Source organism: Cnephaeus nilssonii (genome assembly GCF_951640355.1).
Source record: "Cnephaeus nilssonii genome assembly, chromosome: 5".
Lineage (NCBI taxonomy): Eukaryota > Metazoa > Chordata > Mammalia > Chiroptera > Vespertilionidae > Cnephaeus > Cnephaeus nilssonii.
In genome coordinates, this window is record NC_137076.1 from 105857493 (window position 1) to 105875001 (window position 17509).

At 55.0% G+C, this 17509-nt stretch overlaps 1 protein-coding gene across 1 annotated transcript; it reads right to left on the reverse strand.

Annotated features, from left to right (window-relative positions):
• Nucleotides 1–539: 539 nt before the first annotated feature.
• NPTX2 (neuronal pentraxin 2) lies at nucleotides 540–9158 on the reverse strand (the record flags this gene model as incomplete). Its single annotated transcript, XM_079772726.1, has 5 exons — nucleotides 540–1809; nucleotides 2417–2596; nucleotides 4229–4473; nucleotides 6980–7196; nucleotides 8733–9158. The coding sequence occupies 5 exons, from the start codon at nucleotides 9156–9158 to the stop codon at nucleotides 1582–1584; spliced, it is 1296 nt and encodes a 431-aa protein (XP_079628852.1). The 3' UTR covers nucleotides 540–1581.
• Between the last annotated feature and the right edge of the window lie 8351 nt (nucleotides 9159–17509).

Genomic DNA, 17509 nt, shown 5'->3' on the forward strand with positions numbered 1-17509 from the left:
AGCCTGGCCTTGACAAGCTTCCTGATCGAGCTGCACATGGCCAACGTCCCTGCCTCACCGTTCCCGTGTTCACCTGGGAACTGGGATTACCGCGGGAGGATGGAGTGAGATGGACGGCAGAGCACACACAGGGTGGGCCCAAACAGGGGTCATGTCGCTGAACCCGATTCCTGGCTGGGAAGACAGGGCTGGGCGGGGGGCAGGGAGGCCTGGCAGAGCCTGCGGGGCGTCCACCGCCTGGGCCTGGAGTTGAGGAGGGAAGCGCACCACTCCCGCCTGCCAGCACCCTCAGCTCCCTGGGTCCACCAGACGCCGGTCCCAGGCGTGCCCATGGCGGCCAGGCCAGGCCAAGCAGGGTGGCCATCCTGCTACCTGGGGGCAGGGGTGCAGAGCCTCATCCCTCCCTGCCCTCCACCCTGGACACAAAGAAAGCCGACGCCCAGGCCTCTTCCTGTGAGCTTTAATCACAACTCCACGGTCGCTGTGTACCGGCCATAGAGAGCATCCATACAAGGTCAGGATGGGCAGGTCCGCGCGGCCCTACAAATGGAATCTCCACAGATTTGCACTTCGAACATGTATGAAAAATAAAATATATAATATTTAGCTTTATAAATCTCCCCAGGCCATCGCTTTGTCTTTAAAGTAACCACGACCCCCTCTGTCCAATCAATGCGGCAGCCCGGAGCCACGAGGCAAATTATCAGCCAGATGACGCCCTCGCCCTGAAGAAGTTCCGGGGGCAGCACTGGGGACAGTCAGATGCGCCCAGGAACCCACGTGGATTAAAACGCGCCGACTGCTCGCCGCGAGGGAGACATCGCACATGGGAGCCAGCGAATGGCTGGCCTTTTCCGCCGGGAAACATAAATCCCCCAGAGCATTCCGAGGGGCTGGAGAAGCTGCCAGGGACCGTTGGCACAGTGGAGAGGAGAGGCCTTAGAAAGCCATTTGCGGTGACAAAGCACTGATCCGAGGGAGAGCGACAGAGGGGACGAGATGCGGCCACCACAGACCTTCTCCGTGCTGAGCACCCCTCCCAGCTCCCTCTCCGGAGCCACAGACACCCCCTCTACCTTGGCGGGGGGGGGCAGGGCACGTCTGGCTGCCTGCCCTCCTGGTTCGTGGCCTGGAGAACTGCGGGGGCAGGCGGGGTGGGGGCTGCGTGCTCAGGGGGCAGCAGGATGTACTCAACACACAAAGGACACGGCCACGCCGGCGGGACGGCTGCACAGCCTGTGAAGGGGACAGACAGCGACGCGCACGAGACACCAAGGATGCGGGGGTGGGCAGGCTGGGGTGCACTAGCATTTACAGGGGTTCCGAGCAGCGCCTGAGGGTCTACAATCCCCCGGAGGAGGAAGTCAGATTGTGCCCCCTCCCCCTGCCCCAGCGGCTCAGGGCTTTCCCCAGGGACTCTGGCCCTACCCCCAAAACAACGAAATCTGGGTGCGGAACAGATAAGCCGGAGGCACGCGCTGCCACAGAGCCGCAGGCCCCGGGGACCCCAGGCCGGTCAGGCAGGAGGTGCAGACAGTGTAGCCAGGGCGTGAGCAGAGCCCCGCCCCCGACCCGGAGCGGCTACAAGTCCAGCAGGCGCTCCTCACAGGTCTCGGCCGGCCACTTGGAGGCCCCTCCGAACACGTCGACGTTGTTGTCCACCCAGGGGATGACGTTGCCCGGCATGTTGGTGGAGCAGTTGGCGATGTTGACTATCTCCTGGGCGCGAAGGACGCGGTCCCAGATGTTGAACTGGCTGAGCTCCCCGACAAACGCCTGGGTGGCGTCAAACCGGCCCCCAATGGTGTCCTGCCGAGGGGACAGAACCACGTCAGAGCTGCTCCAGGGCTGACCCCCCTGGCAGGGGAGCGGGTTGGCTTTGGGGAGAGGATGCCAGCTTGGAGGGAGACAGAGCTTGGCGGGGAGGTGCGGCAGGGGGGGGGGGACTGGGGCCGGGGAAATATCTTTACTTCACCACCCAGTTTACATGGGGAGACACTTGGGCAAAGACCCAAAGCCAGGACTAGACCTGGTCTCACCGCTCCAGCCCCTCCCCAGGGAGAGGTGACAGGGAGGAGAGCAGGGCGTGGGCCAAGGAAGAGACGGGACTCAGCCCCCAAGGCCCTTGGCGCCTGCTCCCTCCCTTTCCATCCGCCTCCAGGTGCCAACCTGTGACCCCGGGGCACTCCATTCTGGAAACTGTCTGAACCCACCGCACCAGCCTGGTCCCCCACCCCCAGACAACAGGACGGTGTGAGCAGAGCCGGGGGCGGGGGCCTCGCCCCTCCAGGTAGCTGTCATGCCACGGGGTCCCCTCCAGCAGGCAGACAGCTGGGCGGGGCGGGGGCAGCCTGCAGGCCAGCCTTGTGCTGCCCGGCCGGCCCAGGCTCTCCCATCTCTCAGTCCCCGGACCCACCTGCTCCTGCCCGAGGATCAGCACGCCCCCCGGCTTGATGGGGTGCCAGGGGGCCAGGTTCTCCCCGGTGCCCAGCTTCTCCCCGTCCTGGAAGGCCTCCCACATGCCGTCCCGCGTGGTCCAGGTGATGCAGATGTGGTGCCACTTGCCATCACTGACGAACAGGGGCAGCTGTGCAACCTGTGGGGGGCAACGTGCAGGTGAGGCCCTGGGGTTTCCCAGGCGTCTGAGCTGGGGGGACGGAGCCACGGGGCCCACCGCTGTTCCCATCACGTGGGGTCCCCCCTGGCCTCCCCTTCTCTGCGCTGTGGGTGATGTGCCTGACCCGCCCACCTCAGAGAGACCTTCGGGCTGGAAACACCAGGTGCCTCAGACACTCAAGGGAAAGGGGCCCAAGTCCCGGGCCCCAGGGCAGCTCTGCTTTCAACTGGACACGCCTGGGCCTGCGTGGCTGAGGGGCCAGGACACTGTGCCGAACAAGCAGATGTGACAGGCAGCACCCCACGCTGGCCTTGGACACCCCGGGCTGGAGAAGCCACAGGGCAGCGAGGGCACCCTGGGCAAACGTCTCCGGACAAGAGTCAGACCAGGCGCCTGCACTCACAGGCGAGGTCCCAGCGTCCCTGCAGCGCTCGCTGGGGACTGCGTGGGGGTGCCCTGCCGGGCGGAGGACAAAGGCTACACCTACATGTGAGTGTGGGGGAGGGGCCTGCTGCCCGCATCCATCCTCTCGCCCTGGGAGTGCTCTGCAGACCAGCTCCTCTGCCAGCTGCTGGTTGTTGCTGCTGGTGTCCTAGCAACCCCAGGCTCTCCCTCCCAGCACCTGAGGCTCTTGGCCCTCAGGGCGGTGTCCAAGGAGTCATTTAAAACAATGAGTCCCGGCTCCAGGGCTCAGGGGTGTGGCCACTGCTGGGAGGAGCCCGCAGGTGGATTACACCACATTTTCCACCTAAGCAAGCTCCACCCAGGGCGGCTCAGTGCAGACAGAGTGAGGGGCCGGGTGAGCCATCCCGATGCTCAGCTCCAGCAAGGAGGCTGTGAGGACGCCGCTCTGGCCCCGTGGGGTCGGACTTCAGAATGAGTGTCTGAGTGGGGCTGCTGGAGGGTCCCGCAGACGCCCAGAGCTGGTCTCCTGGCGAGACCACACTCCTGAAAACCAGCCCGTCTATCAAAAGGGGACGTTTGCTCTGGGAAAGGTAAGACCGTAGGGACGAGGACCAGATCAGCGGTGGCCATGGGCTGGGCTAGAAAGAGGAGCTGACCACCAGGGAAATGAGGAAATCTGGGAGGTGACGAAACCCTAGGTTCTCATTGCAGTGATGGGTGTGCAATGGACTGCATCTGTCAACGCTGGTCAACTCAGTAAAAAGTGTAAATGTTACTGCATGTAAATTATATCTCAACACCCCCCAACAAAAAGATATGCGCTCGAGAACCATCGCACACACGCGCACACACACACACACACGCACACACACACTGTCCTCTAATCTGTGCAGCCCTGGGAAACACCCTCATGGACAGGCCTCAGGGCCCATGACAACTCAGGCAGGCATGCAGGCGTCCCAGCTCATTCCGTGCCTCCCTGACCTCTGGCCTGGACCCTCGGCTGCTTCTCCCCAGCCTCACAGCTTGGATCTCCATGAGATCCCCCTGTGCCCTGCCCCCCGACGAGTCAGCTGTCCAGAGCAGGACTGAGTCAGTGCAGAGCGGTCCCCACCATGGGGAGGACAGCCCGCAGCCCGATTCCCTGCGACCTTCCGGCCTTTGCTGCCACCCTGAAGAGGAAGGTGGCGTCCACGCCGGCCTCACCTTGTCGTTGATGAGCAGCTCGATGGGGTTGTTGCCCCACTCGATCAGCACGATCTCGTTGGCCTGCCCGGGCACCGCATAGGAGAACGGGGTGCCGATGCCGGGCGAGGCGCTGGACCGCAGCCACAGGCAGATGGTGAAGGCGTACAGCTCGGGCAGCGTCTTCTTGATCTTGCCGTACAGGTAGTTTGTGCGGAGGGGGAGGGACACTTTGAATGCATCGGGCGACTTGAACGCACTGTTGCCTGGGGGGAGAAGAGAGGCCAGCAGCACGTTAGCCACCCCTCCAGCAAGGATGGTGTCCCAGCTCACCTGGACCCCCCCTCCCCCACCCCACTCCCACCCACCACCGCCAAGTCAATCCTTCCATCAATGGAGCATCTGCTACAGGACAGCCACTGTCCAAAGTGCTGAAACGCCAGCAGTAACCGAGAGTGACCTCACTCTTCAAACCTTGAGGAAGCAGGTACAGACAAGCTGGACTTCGTTTCCTGGTTAAATTAAGCCAGAAAACCCTTTCTCAGTCAAGTCTCATCACGTCCTTGCACCCTCAGCTCCTCCAGCAAGGGCGGAGTCAGGAACCACTTGATGGGCATGGAGGCAGGCCATGTGACAGGGTCCCAGGCACTCGACAGACACGTGTCAAGCCAGCAAGCCTTTGTCACTTCTCACAGGAACGAATCACCGCTGCCAGGGCAACAGAGTCAGGTGATTGTGTCCTGACTCTACAACTTAACTCAGATGTGGCCTTTTCATAAATCCCTGACATGGATTGGCTCGTGCCGTGGCGTGGCATGGCGTGGTGTGGCATGGCTCAGGATTTGCCCTTTCCTCTCCTCTGGGGTAACAACCTGGCCAGAGCCTTGACCCTCCTGGACCCACCCGGGACTGGTGAGAATCCTCTTGGCTGTCCCCATGCAAACGATGCTTTCAAAATCCTTTAAAGTGACAGGTACTCTTACATGGGCCTAAGCAATTTTCAAGACAGCCTTGATTTAAGTTCAAAATTAACAAGAAAAAGTAAACACATAGGAGGCAAGACCTGCCTCCGGTCACCAGGTTCAAACCTTTGCAGGGTACCCCCACCCCCCACCCCCGATTCTGTGAGCTGTCGGGCCAAAAGCTTCCCTCGTATTTGGGAACCAGCTGCTGCCAGGGGAGGAGCCTGAATGCCCTCCTTGGACAAGTGTTTGTCAGGCACCACGAGGGGCCAGATGGTCCCTATGTGCCACCAGAGACAGGCCGGCGCCCAGGACCCAGAACCAGGTCAATCCCTTCCTCACTCCTGCAGAACAGGAGCCAGAATGATCAGCCTTTCTCCCCCGTGACCCCCCAAATTCCTCTGTCACAGTACACAATACATGAGGACGCTCTTTGGAGCCAGGGTTCACGCCAGCCAGGGAAGAGCTTCTGAAAGCAAAGCAGAGGGCCCAGCGTTACCCTCCCAACCTCTTGGGAGCAGGCAGCGTAGACGTGCCCGAATCTGGGCTCCACGTGTGGTCTCACGCCTCTCCACTGATTGCGTAATCTTTTTAAAAATATATACTTTATTGATTTTTTTTTTTTTACAGAGAGGAGGGGAGAGGGATAGAGAGTTAGAAACATGGATGAGAGAGAAACATCGATCAGCTGCCTCCTGCACACTCCCTACTGGGTATATGCCCGCAACCAAGGTACATGCCCTTGACCGGAATTGAACCTGGGACCCTTCAGTCCGCAGGCCGACGCTCTATCCACTGAGCCACACCGGTCAGGGCTGATTGTGTAGTCTCGCCTGATCCACCCTGACCTCCCCCGCAGGGTGCCTTCCACCCAGGCTGCAGGGCTGCTGGCCACCTGGTGAGGGCTGAGAAGACCGGGTCACCTGCGGGAGCCAAGGGTGGGGCCAGGCCAGGCTCTAAGGCCCCACATGAGGCTGAAGCAAAACTCAGAGAACCAGGAAGCCCCAACCCCCGACTTGCCAGGGTGAGCAGCGGCACCACGGCTCAGGGCCCTCAGCTAAGGAGAGACAGAGCAGCGAGCAGCAGCCTCTCTTTCTACTCTGTGCAGCCGCCAAGTCTGTCATCTGCAGATGCCCATGTGCTCCACGAAGGCGTGATTATCTAATACAGAGAAATAGCGTCTGCCCTTGTAGGTGGGCAGGCTTGCCGACTTAACAAGGCTGCGTGTTGGTAATGCCGTGGGCTTGGTAACGGCAGGCAGGTTTAACCAGAGCCGGGAGAGCCAAGGGCAGGGGAGGGGGCCCATCCTACCGGAGCCGGTGCCCTCCGTTTGTACCACACAGCCGGGACGTTCAGAAGAAACTTAGCTAAAACCAATGAGGGCATTAAAGGGCCAGGCCGATGCACCAGAGGCTACGGGTGGCAGACAAGGCTAAGCAGCCCGGGGGGCCAACGAGGGCAGGGACGGGCGGGCTGCTGCCTGCACGCTAAGGAATCAGGTGGCTCTCGGCACCTGTCAGGTAGGTTCAGGGATGATGGACAGCAGCCCCGGAGCCTATCTCAGCGGGCGGACGACCTGGGAACAGAGTCAGCAGGTGGGGGTCGGGGAGCAGCCACTCCCTCACCCAGGTGGTCTGTCAATGGACAAGAGCGCCCTGGGCTGGCCCCTCTGCCTGCCCTCCCTTGCTCTGAGCCCAGCTTCCCCGACACTGCAGCCGAGAACCAAGATGGGGGTGGGGGGTCTGGGTCGGGGGTCTGGAGGGGCGCGAGGCAGCGGGCGGCAGAGACGCGAGGCAGCGCGGGCACCCACCTCGCTCCAGCTCGCTCACCCTCTGCAGCAGCGCGTTCAGGGTGCTCTCGGTCTTCTGCCGGTGCGCCGAGGTCTCGTTGTGCAGCAGGGACTTCTCGTCCTCCAGCTCCGCGACCTTGCGCAGCAGCTGCCTCTCCAGCTCCCCCAGCCGCCGCTGGAGCGCCTCTCGGAAGTCGCCGGGCAACACGGCGCTAGACACGTTCCCTCGGAGCTGGTGCTGGGGGGTGGGGGCGGGGGGAGATGTGAGGGAGAAGCATTAAAGGCCGGTCAGAGAGAAACTGGGACCTGCAGCTCAGAGGGCCCCGCCACAGAGGGAGCTGCTTCCCAAGCGGGAGCATCACCCCGATGGGGCTAGGGCTCAGAGGGGAGCGGTTCAGAGGCTTTTTTTTTTTTTTTTGGGAAAGGATTTCAAAGTCAGACAATTACTTTGCGGCAGTATTTGAAACTTGGAAATCTCAGTTTTCCCCTCTCAAAAAAAAATCGATTTTGGCACCTCTAATGAGAAAGACAAAACGTTAACCAACATCTATCATTTTCCAGCAAAGCCCCAAACACAGCCAGGATCTTTTTTTTTTTTTTTAAGAGTTAATCAAACGGTCCTCAACGTGGATGCACTTTCATCTAGAAATGGAAACCGCCCCCAGCGTGGCCCAAAAGCTGCGTGTGGAGACATCCCTGGAAACGGGAGATCTAAGACACGACGACCCTGAGTTCCAGGGGCCTGGGCTACCTCCTCCTGCCTGTTCCCGTCACTCCCCTGTCCCCATCGGGCTGGGGAGGAGCCTGCCGCTGCCCAGCCCCGAGTCCTAGCCAAACGATGTGTCTGTCCCTCTCTCTCAGCGTCCCAAACTGCAGTGTGCAGCTACTAGGACCTGCCTGCCAGGGCTGTTGCAAGGGTTACAGTTAGATACTCTGTCTCCACGTCTTTAGTGCTCCCCAAAGGTTAGCTGTTATCCATCACAGTGAGTTAAGGGACAGGCAGATGCTGGAAATGCTGTCTGTAACCATCACGCCCCAGGAAATCCTCTAATAATGTTGCACTAATCGCCGCTTGTCATTGAAACCTGGCTTTGCTAAGAAGGATTTTGGTAAACATGTTGCACAGAAACGTCCACACTTCGTAGCAGAGACGGAAATGAAAGGAAGCTTTCTCTAAGTTCCAAACTGCATCCGCCCTCCGAGAGAGGCTGGGATAAGGTCCTTTCCCACAAAGCACGCGGGAAGGGCGCCTTAGGACCGCGCGGCTCTCCGGTTCTCCGACAGATGCCTTTGAAGTTAACCCGGCTTCCTCCAAGGTGAGTCCGGGCGGGGTGCGGCCGGTGACCCGCCAGCCCGCGCTGCGCTCGCGTCCCGCCAAGGCTCCCCAGGCCCCCGCCCGCTCCGGACCACCCCGACCTGATTTAATCACGGAAATGCGGGAGGCCAGGGGCCGCTGACCTCACGCAGCAGCCGCAGGTCACCCCGCAACAGCCTCCGGGAGCGCGTGGGGCCCCGGGAGACTCGGAGACTTGCAAGAAGAGGGCAGGCCGTCCCGGTCGGCCAGCCGGAACCTCATGAAGTGAATGGCCGCCCAGTGGGCTGCCCTGGCGCGCGGGGGACTTACAGGGTGGAGGGTTCGAGCCACGCAAGTAGGATCTCGAACTCCCGCCCCCAAACCCAGCTCATTCCATTCCCGCGTGGCCTCGCGGGCAGGACCGAGCGCCCCACCTCTGCCCGGCCGTCCCCCGCCCCGAGGACCCCTGCGCCCCGCTACCTCGAGGCTCTCCAGACGGTCCTTGAGGGTCTGCAGCGAGCGGCTGAGCTGCTCCACCATGTGCCCGGGGTCCCGCGGCAGGTCGCCCATGGTGTCCTTGCCCGTGGCCGCGCGGCCCGGCGCCTTGGCGCCCGCCAGCCCCTCGCAGCGCGCCAGCTTGGCCGTGAGCTCGCGGATGGCCTCGCGCTGCGCGCCCAGCGTCTCCTTCTGCTGCACGACCGTCTCCCGCAGCTGCAGCACCGCCGCGCGCAGCTCCTCCTCGGGGCTCAGCGCGCCGCCCGGCGCGGGCATCGCGGGCAGCGGGCAGCCGGCGCGCGTCGCCTCCGGGGGCAGCGCCGTGCACACGAAGCGGCTGCCGGGCGCCGGGACATCCTGCGCCGCGGCGGCCACGGCGAGCGCCACCCCGGCAACCAGCAGCGCCAGCATCGCACCGTCGCCGCGCTCACGCCAGCATCCGCGGGTGGGCGCCGTCGGGGCGCGCGGCTGGGGAGCCTTCTGGGCGGGCAGAGGCCGGGCGCGGCGCTCGGGGGGGGAGCGGAGCCAGAGTTCGCGGAACGGCCCGCCGCACACTGCGCTCTGGCTGGGCCGGCCCGCGCGCCCTTTCTTAAGCTGGGGGGTGGCGGCGCGTGGGGCGCGGCGCCGCGGGCTCTGATTGGCCCAGCCGGGAGCGCATCACGCGAGAGGCGGGGCAGGGGTGCCTTCTCACCGCGGGCCGGCGTGGGGGCGCGAGCTCCAGGAGCCCCCCAGAAAGAAAGGGCTGAAATTTAAAAAATCCCCGGGGTACCCTTAGGAGCCTTGGCCGGCGAGTCCAGGTGCCCCTTGGACCCACCCGAGGAGGCCGACGTCGCGCCCGAAGAGAAGCTGGGAGCCCCCTGGTGCCCCGGCGCCCCAGGCGAGGTTGCTGGGCGCCAGGCGCGGCGGAGGACTCGCTTAGCGGTCGCCGCAGCCCCGAAGCTGGAGTGGGGCTGACGCCCACTTCCCAAGGGAGAAAGGTGAGCAATCCCAGGAGGGTCTTGAACCCAGGGCTGTGGTCTCGAGGCTGGCGTGGGCTGCTGCCACTTGACCCTGAAGGCGGGAAGGAGACGCACGAGGCTCCCCAGGGCACCCTCCGCATCCGCGGCCCTGTCCCCGCCTCGGGAAGATCCTCAGGTCCGCGGGGATGGGCACAGGCTGCAGGCGCTGACTGCGAGGAGGGGACGCCCGCGCACAGTGCGTGCAACAGGCATGGAGTGGGGCCAGGGTCAAGGCCACGCGCAGAGCTCTCGACAGCCCACCAGATGGTGACCTTATTCAGCAATACCTGGGCGGGATGGGGTTCATTCCACCGCAGTCATCATAATGGTGCCTCCGAGTAAAACCGTGCCCCACCCATGCACTAGTATATGGGGTGCGCACATGTCCAGTTCCTCGTTTTGAGACCCCTGTCCTCAGATTCTTGGAGAGAACAGATATGGACAGAAACCCCAAAAGGCAGGCGCACATTTGTTTCAAAATCTTGTCCGTGGTTTACAAACAAGTTCCAAGAGATTTTCAATGCACAGCTGCAGCCTGAGCTGGCTTACTGCACGTTATAAATGGAAATCCTTATTTATTTTTTCTCTATGTTTTTTAAGAAATCCAGTTGCAAGGCCATTAATCACATTATCCATTATACCAGAAACAAATGGATCTGTCACTTGTGCACAGAAGCTGAGGTTAATGCTGTATCAAACTGTATCGAAATACATGAAATGATGATGATGATATAAAGTAGACCGCAGCGCTTAATCCTCAGAAACCCAATTTTGATCTGCTTTGCACTTCAAACAATAGCTTCTGTGATGTAAAGAGTTGTTGGATATTCAAGGACAATGTTGCTAAGTTGTAAGGGAAGTTCTATTCATGAAAATCTCTTCGTGGATGAAAATTAGAGACAGGAAGTCTGGTCTAATAACACCCGAAGCAGAGGACAATGAGCTGGGTGACGGCTCAGGTAAGGGCATTCATTAATGGAGAAGGTGTGGGGTGGGCCTGTGGGTGGGGGTGGGTATTGGGCTAATGTCTCTTTTGGTCTGCCTCACCAGCAGAGCAGGTATCAGCTTCACATTGTACATTTGACCTTGAATAGATGCATCCCTCCTGCATCTTTCTGATGCCAGCCCCTCGAAAACTCCAAAAGTTTAAAGGAGCTCACACATACACAAATTGCAATCATGGAGGTAACGAGGTTGCAAAGCACTTTATAAAACGCTACATTTTAGATGATTCCATGAGGTACCAAAATCCAGACAGGTTCAGAATTACCCAGATAAGGATTTCACTTTCAATTTTCAACTCATTGGGTTGATTTTTATTTTTATTTTTTAGGCCTCGGTGGATCTTAATTGCATGTGACAAGAGAGTACTATAGCCTCTATTGCTCCATATATCCTTTCTTGACACAGGCCGAAGCATTTATATTTGCAACTACTTGAAATACAGGCTGGTTCCTTTAATAATTAAATACAACCGAGTGTTTCCAGAATTCTAATTTCCCCCTGCACAAAGAAAGCACAAAACAAAAATAACAACACGTATATCCCCAAATAATTACATTTCTTACATTTCTCAAAAGAGATTGCTATGTGAGACCTAATCAGGGACATTACCAAAGCCCAGATGGGAAATTGGAGGCATTTAAGATGTTGTTTTGTTTGAACATGGTATAATTAGAGGGCCTTAGGTAAAAGGGTGGATGCTATTTGGGGTTTTATTTTGTCCTCCTGATGGGAAGTCGGCTGGCTTAGGAACAAGGGACCGAGGCCTAATAACAACTCTGTCACTAGCTAAGTGGTTTGGGGAAAGTCAGGTACCCTCTCTGGACATCTGTTTGCTGTGTAGAAGATTGGGGAATTAGACTGGGCTCTCCAAAGATCCCCCCCACCCCCCGGCTCTGCTCAAGAGCTGGTAGTTTGAGCAAGAATCACTGTTCAGGGAGATGAAGGTTCCAGGACTTTGTTCTTCCTGTTTGTGTTATGAACCACCTGTGTCGAGGGTGAGCATGGGAAGGCAGGCAGGCAGGGTGTGTGTACACAGCAGGTGCACGTCCACATCCGGGGATGCTGTGGCTGTGATTGAAACCTGCTCTCCACAACAGGAAAGCTCACCCTCGATCGACTCACAGCACAGCAACCTTGCCTGCCTGAAGGATCCCGCCTATCTGACTCACGTTCCCCGCGAGGGTGGGGATGAGTGGCAGAGACCAGGGCCCACAGGTTTCCCTCCGCTTGGAGAGTCGTGCAGCTCTGCAGCAGTGAATCAGCGCCACCCAGTCTCTTCGTGTAACTGACGCAGCAGCCTCGTAACCACCCACTCATTCCCTTTGTCTCCCCGCTCCCAGGTCAGCTGAGAGCCCCAGGTGGACTCACGCCGTGTACTGGGAATCCTGATGAGCTCATTCTGCCTCCATTTGATTGCCCCATCTGTCTGGTTCCCTTGTTCTTCTCACATGCATTTTTTTTTATCTCGGTCTTCTGGGAAACGTGCTAATTTCCACCATGGTGTCAGAGGACCCCATCTTACACTTTCTTACATCTCCTCCTCTCTGTCTCAGTGCCACTTGGGAAGTCAAGAATGCGGTGTGAGCTCCAGAGCAGCCACCGAGGACAGCTCCCTGCAAATGGAATTCGGGAGCTGTCCTCGGTGCTGAATTTCAATTGGGCGGACTGAAAGTGTGTGGGGTGGAGGTGTGTGTGTGTGTGTGTGTGTGTGTGTGTGTGTGTGTTTTGTAGGGGGTGGGGTGGGATTCAGTATAAATACCAAACGAAATGTAGAGGCTCCAGAGACTTGTAACCAAAACTCTTTTATGCCTAAAATGCGAAGGCCCTTTCAGGAGTGGATTTTTCCCCCACTAGACTGAACTCCCACTGGTAGAGTAGAAAGTGCTTGAGCTTTGGAACCAGGCAGCTCTAGTTTCAACCCTAGTTTTATAACTTGCCATTTGACCTTGAGCGGCTAGCTTAACCTCTCTGAGCTTCAGTTTCCTTGTCTCTAACATCAGAGCTAAATTTACTATGAAGTATTATTGTCAAGCTGTAGTGAGAATGAATGTGACATGTCTGGCATATAGCAGGTGCACAATAGATGTTAATTGTCCCCTTTTCTTCACTGTGTTCAGAGCTAAATTGTATAAATTCTTTTTTAAAAAGTTAGACATTTTCCTTTATTTTCTACAAAATCCATTTGAAATTAATTAAAGCATGAACTCTTAAAAAAAAGAGCAGGCTAACATCTTTGGAGGAGAGACAAGGAATGAGAATTTCAGGAAAACTCACTGGTGTCTTAACAAGGGGAAGTTATCCTACTTTATGTGTGTGGGGGAGTTAAAAGATAAAATTATTGTGTGTTTTAAACTTTAATTATAGAATTCAATTAAACTATTTCACACCTACACTCACTCAGCAGATATCACTAGACTGTGTGCCCAGATCCAACTAAAAGATTTGTGGTCCTTAAACATTTCAGTGATTCTGAGTTTGTGTTGCTATGGGATGCCAACAGATAGAAGACCCCGCCCCCCCCCCTAAAAAAAATAAAGCAAATGTTCTGTCTTCAGCACACCTGGATTCTTCCTGATGAACATATTCCAGGCTTAATTTAGGGAGCATGTGACATGAGACACTGAGTTTCAGGAAGGGTTCCTGTACAAGTGTATGATCACATGTGGCTGTAAAGATAGGATTTGGGGGGATTGGTTGTTAATATTACCCAACTGTTTTTAACAAACAAAAAAAGCTTTTGGTGGCATCCTCTTATTTCAAGCAATAGACCAAGTGGCTGGATGGGTCAGGTGTAATATATTGGTTCTGTTTTTAAAAGAAGAGGATAGTAGACTTGGGATGGGAGGAAGCTGTAGGAAAGGGCCTCATCGACTTGGTTTGCTTGGAGAAAATACTCCAAGTTTCAGTTTCTCTGTATTAGGAAACTCTGAAAAACTGCCTCTCTTTCACACAGTTACAAGTAGTGAATTTGGCCTGTATCTAATAAAAATTTGTAGCTTAAGCCCAGTCAGTGTGGCTCAGTGGTTGAGTGTTGACCCACTGAGAAGTCCTTAGTTCAATTCCCAGTCAGGGGTTGTAGGCTCAATCCCCTGTGGGGGATGTGCAGGAGGCAGCCGATCAACATGTCTCTTTCATCAATGTTTCTAACTCTCTATCCCTCTCCTTGCCACTCTCTCTAAAATCAATAAAACATTTTTTAAAGTTATTAGCTTAATAGCTCTGTACAGTTCAGGCACACAGGTAGCTTGCTTGAGTCTTGAAAAGTGAGAAGTTATACATATATGCATAACCCATGGACACAGACAATAGGGTTGTGAAGGCCTGGGGCAGCGGGGGGGAGGCAGGTTAGAAGAGGTCAATGGGGGAAGAGGGGGATACATGTAATACTTTCAACAATAAAGATTGAAATATATATATGCGCCTCTATATGTATAAAAACCTAAGCGACTGAACAACCAGTCGACCAGTCACTATGATGTGCACTGACCACCAGGGGGCAGACGCTCAACACAGGAGCTGCCCCCTGGTGGTCAGTGCACTCCCACAGCTGGAGCACCACTTGGCTGACCTACGGGCACCAAATGCCGGGCACACGGTTGGCAAGCACAGCTGCCATGGCGCGAGCCTCTCCCGCCACCACAGCAGTGGCAGGCGCAGTGGGGCTGAGATGAGTGGGAGCAGTGCTGGCCCAGGCTCGGGCTCCTCCCCTGGACTGCGGGGATTGGGCCTAGGGGTCCCGGATTGTGAGAGGGCTCAGGTCAGGCTGAGGGACCCCACCCATGCACAAATCCATGCACCAGGCCTCTAGTATGTGTGTATATATATATATATATATATATATATATATATATATATATACTAGAGGCCTGGTGCACGAAATTCATGCAGGAGTTGGCCTTCCTTTCCCTGGTTGCTGGCACCAGCTTCCCTCTGGCACCCGGGACCTGGGCTGGCTTCCCTCTGGCCACCCACAGGCACCAGGGACCTGCATTGGCTTCCCTCCAGCCCCGGCTTTGTCTAGAAGGACGTCTGGAATGATGTCCAGTCTAATTAGCATATTACCCTTTTATTATTATAGATATGGACTGTATATATATGAGTTGGAAGAGATTTTACGAGTATAGAATTTTGAAGAGTAGGAGATAGTTTCAGAAAGGTTAAAAGGTTATCTGGCTACTTGACAACAGGGCCAGGCTGGACTGAGGGTCTCTAGTTCCCTGTCAAGGGCTCTTGTCATCTCTGTACCACTCCCTAACTTCCTCATTATACCCTTTTCAATGCTTGACTTACCCAAAAACAGCTTTCTTATAAACCAGTAGTTTTCCACACCAAACCCAATGATCATTTTTCTATAATTCTCCTGGAACATTGTTGGCTAAGTCCTTTTTATTATTAAAACTTTCCATTGTTGGTTTCTACGGCATTGTATTCTTTTGGTTTTCCTTCTTGCTTTCTGAGCATTTTCTTTTCTTTTCTTTCTTTCTTTCTTTCTTTCTTTCTTTCTTTCTTTCTTTCTTACTTTCTTTCTTTCTTCCTCTCTCTCTCTCTCTCTCTCTCTCTCTCTCTCTCTCTCTCTCTCCATTACATACCTTCTCAATACATGTGTCCAAAGTTGAGTTGTCATAGCGCTCTCCTTCCTCTCACCACAGTCTCTACATGAGCAGCTCATGCTCTTAGCTATGATTTCTATGTTAGTGTCTCTACCACTCATTTGTACAGAGCTCCAAACTGCATGAGAGACATCTCAAGGATACACTACCAGCACCTCTAACTCAATGGGTCCCCAACTAAATTCATTGTTCTCTTCCCCATCTCCTCTTTCCTCCCTCCTCTAGTCCTGATTACTGATGTATTAATGCTTTCCAAGTCATCCAAATTGAAAACTTCGGAGTTACTGTGTCTCCTCTTGAACCCCTCAAATCCATTCCAACTCTAGTGAGTTTCTAAGTTCTAGTTATACTTTTACAATATGTCAACTCTACATTCACTGCTACAGCCTCATGACTGCTGTTCTAAACTATACGATTGCCTCCTAACTGAATTCTCCAGCTCTGCCATCTGCATTTCAGCTACTTCAATAGTCTATTTTCAGGCCCGTTTTCCTGAAGCATAACTCTAAAGCCTTTAACTCCTCTGCTCAGAAACCTTCAGTGTTTCTCTGTGCAAATTTGTAGACTCTAGTCTCCATTACCTGCCTCCCAACTTCCTATTCAACCCTATTTTCTACTATATTCCTTGATCTACTTTCACTCTAATCACAGTAACCTATTTGATGCTTTTCATACATAACCTGCACTTCCCATTCTTCAGATTTGGAGTTGAGGTTGTTTCCTACATCTGGAATGACCTTTCCACCAGTTCTAGAACCACAAACTCATCCATGCTCCACAGCTCTACACACCTGTTGCCTTTCCCACAAAGTTTATCCTGATTTTGCTCAGTCTGAAGTGATACTATAAAGGACAGTAGCTTATCTTTGCATTCTTTAAACAACCTTTTAAAAAGTATATATCTTTATTGATTCCAGAGAGAAGAGGAAGGGAGAGGGAGAGAGATATAGAAATAGCAATGATGAGAAAGAATCATTGATTGGCTACCTCCTGCACACCCCCCCTACTGGCAACTGAGCTGCAACCCAGGCATGTGCCCTGACTGGGAATCCAACCCTGACCTCCTGGTTCATAGGTCGACGCCCAACCACTGAACCACGCCAACCAGGCTCTTTGCATTCTTTATCTCTGACTACTCTCAGCCTGGATGACAATGTTCTTCTGCACTGGACAGTGAGCTTCTTAAGGGCAATGTCCAGGTCTGATGTACTTTCTCCTTTCAGTAATTATCCTGTTGGATGTCTTTGTGCATAATTGTGATAGTGCTGTGGGAGAGAAACAAAGGTTTTTGCTCAGTAGAGAATCTGTTCTGTAGTTTTGCAGGAAGAAAGCCACTGTGTTAAAATGGCAGAGGACATGTTCAAGGAGAAGCTGGGAATTGAATTAGCCTTTGAAAGGAATAATGGAGGGCACGATAGATGGGAAGCGTTGGGTCCCTTCAGGAGCAAGCAAGAGAAAGGAAGGTTGAAGCTGTTGGAGAAAAACTAAATAGGTGGTTTATAATCTCTGACTTTCATCCCTCTGTCCCAGATCTGTTAACCGTTTCCAAGGATACCTTAAGATAAATTTATCTCATTTCCTGTCGATATCACCCACCCAGCATCCATACGGAAAGACAGGGATATTACTTTGGCCAGGTGACCAGCTAGCTATGTACTTGCAAGAATGAACAAAGCATGAGTAGTAACAATGTCCTTGAGCCAAGGAAAGAGGGAATTTGTTGGAAATGTCTCTGTATTCCAGTCTTTCTGAAATTCCCCCATCTGGATACCCGGAAATGTCACAGAATTGGTGGAGGGGCGTTCACATGATGTTTCTGCTGCCTCTGTAACACTGCTCTGCGTTCAGGTGAAATGATAAAGAATAAACCTCTCGCCCAGCCCTATCCAAGGTGCTGAGTCCGAAGAGCAATTGAAATTAGGGGGTCAGAGCCAACACAAGTTCTCCGGTGACATTTATTCTCTCAACACATTAAGTTCAGGGCAGCCTTGAGCTTGGAGCTAAAAAAAAAAAAAATCCTGTTTGCTCTTTTATCTCATCTGGATTACTCATTCCCCTTGGAATCTTGATGACCGTGCCTGCCGCCGCCTTTCTTTAGCTGAATGAAAGGTGCAAAGAGACTGCATGTTTTAGGTGGCTAGCCAGAGAG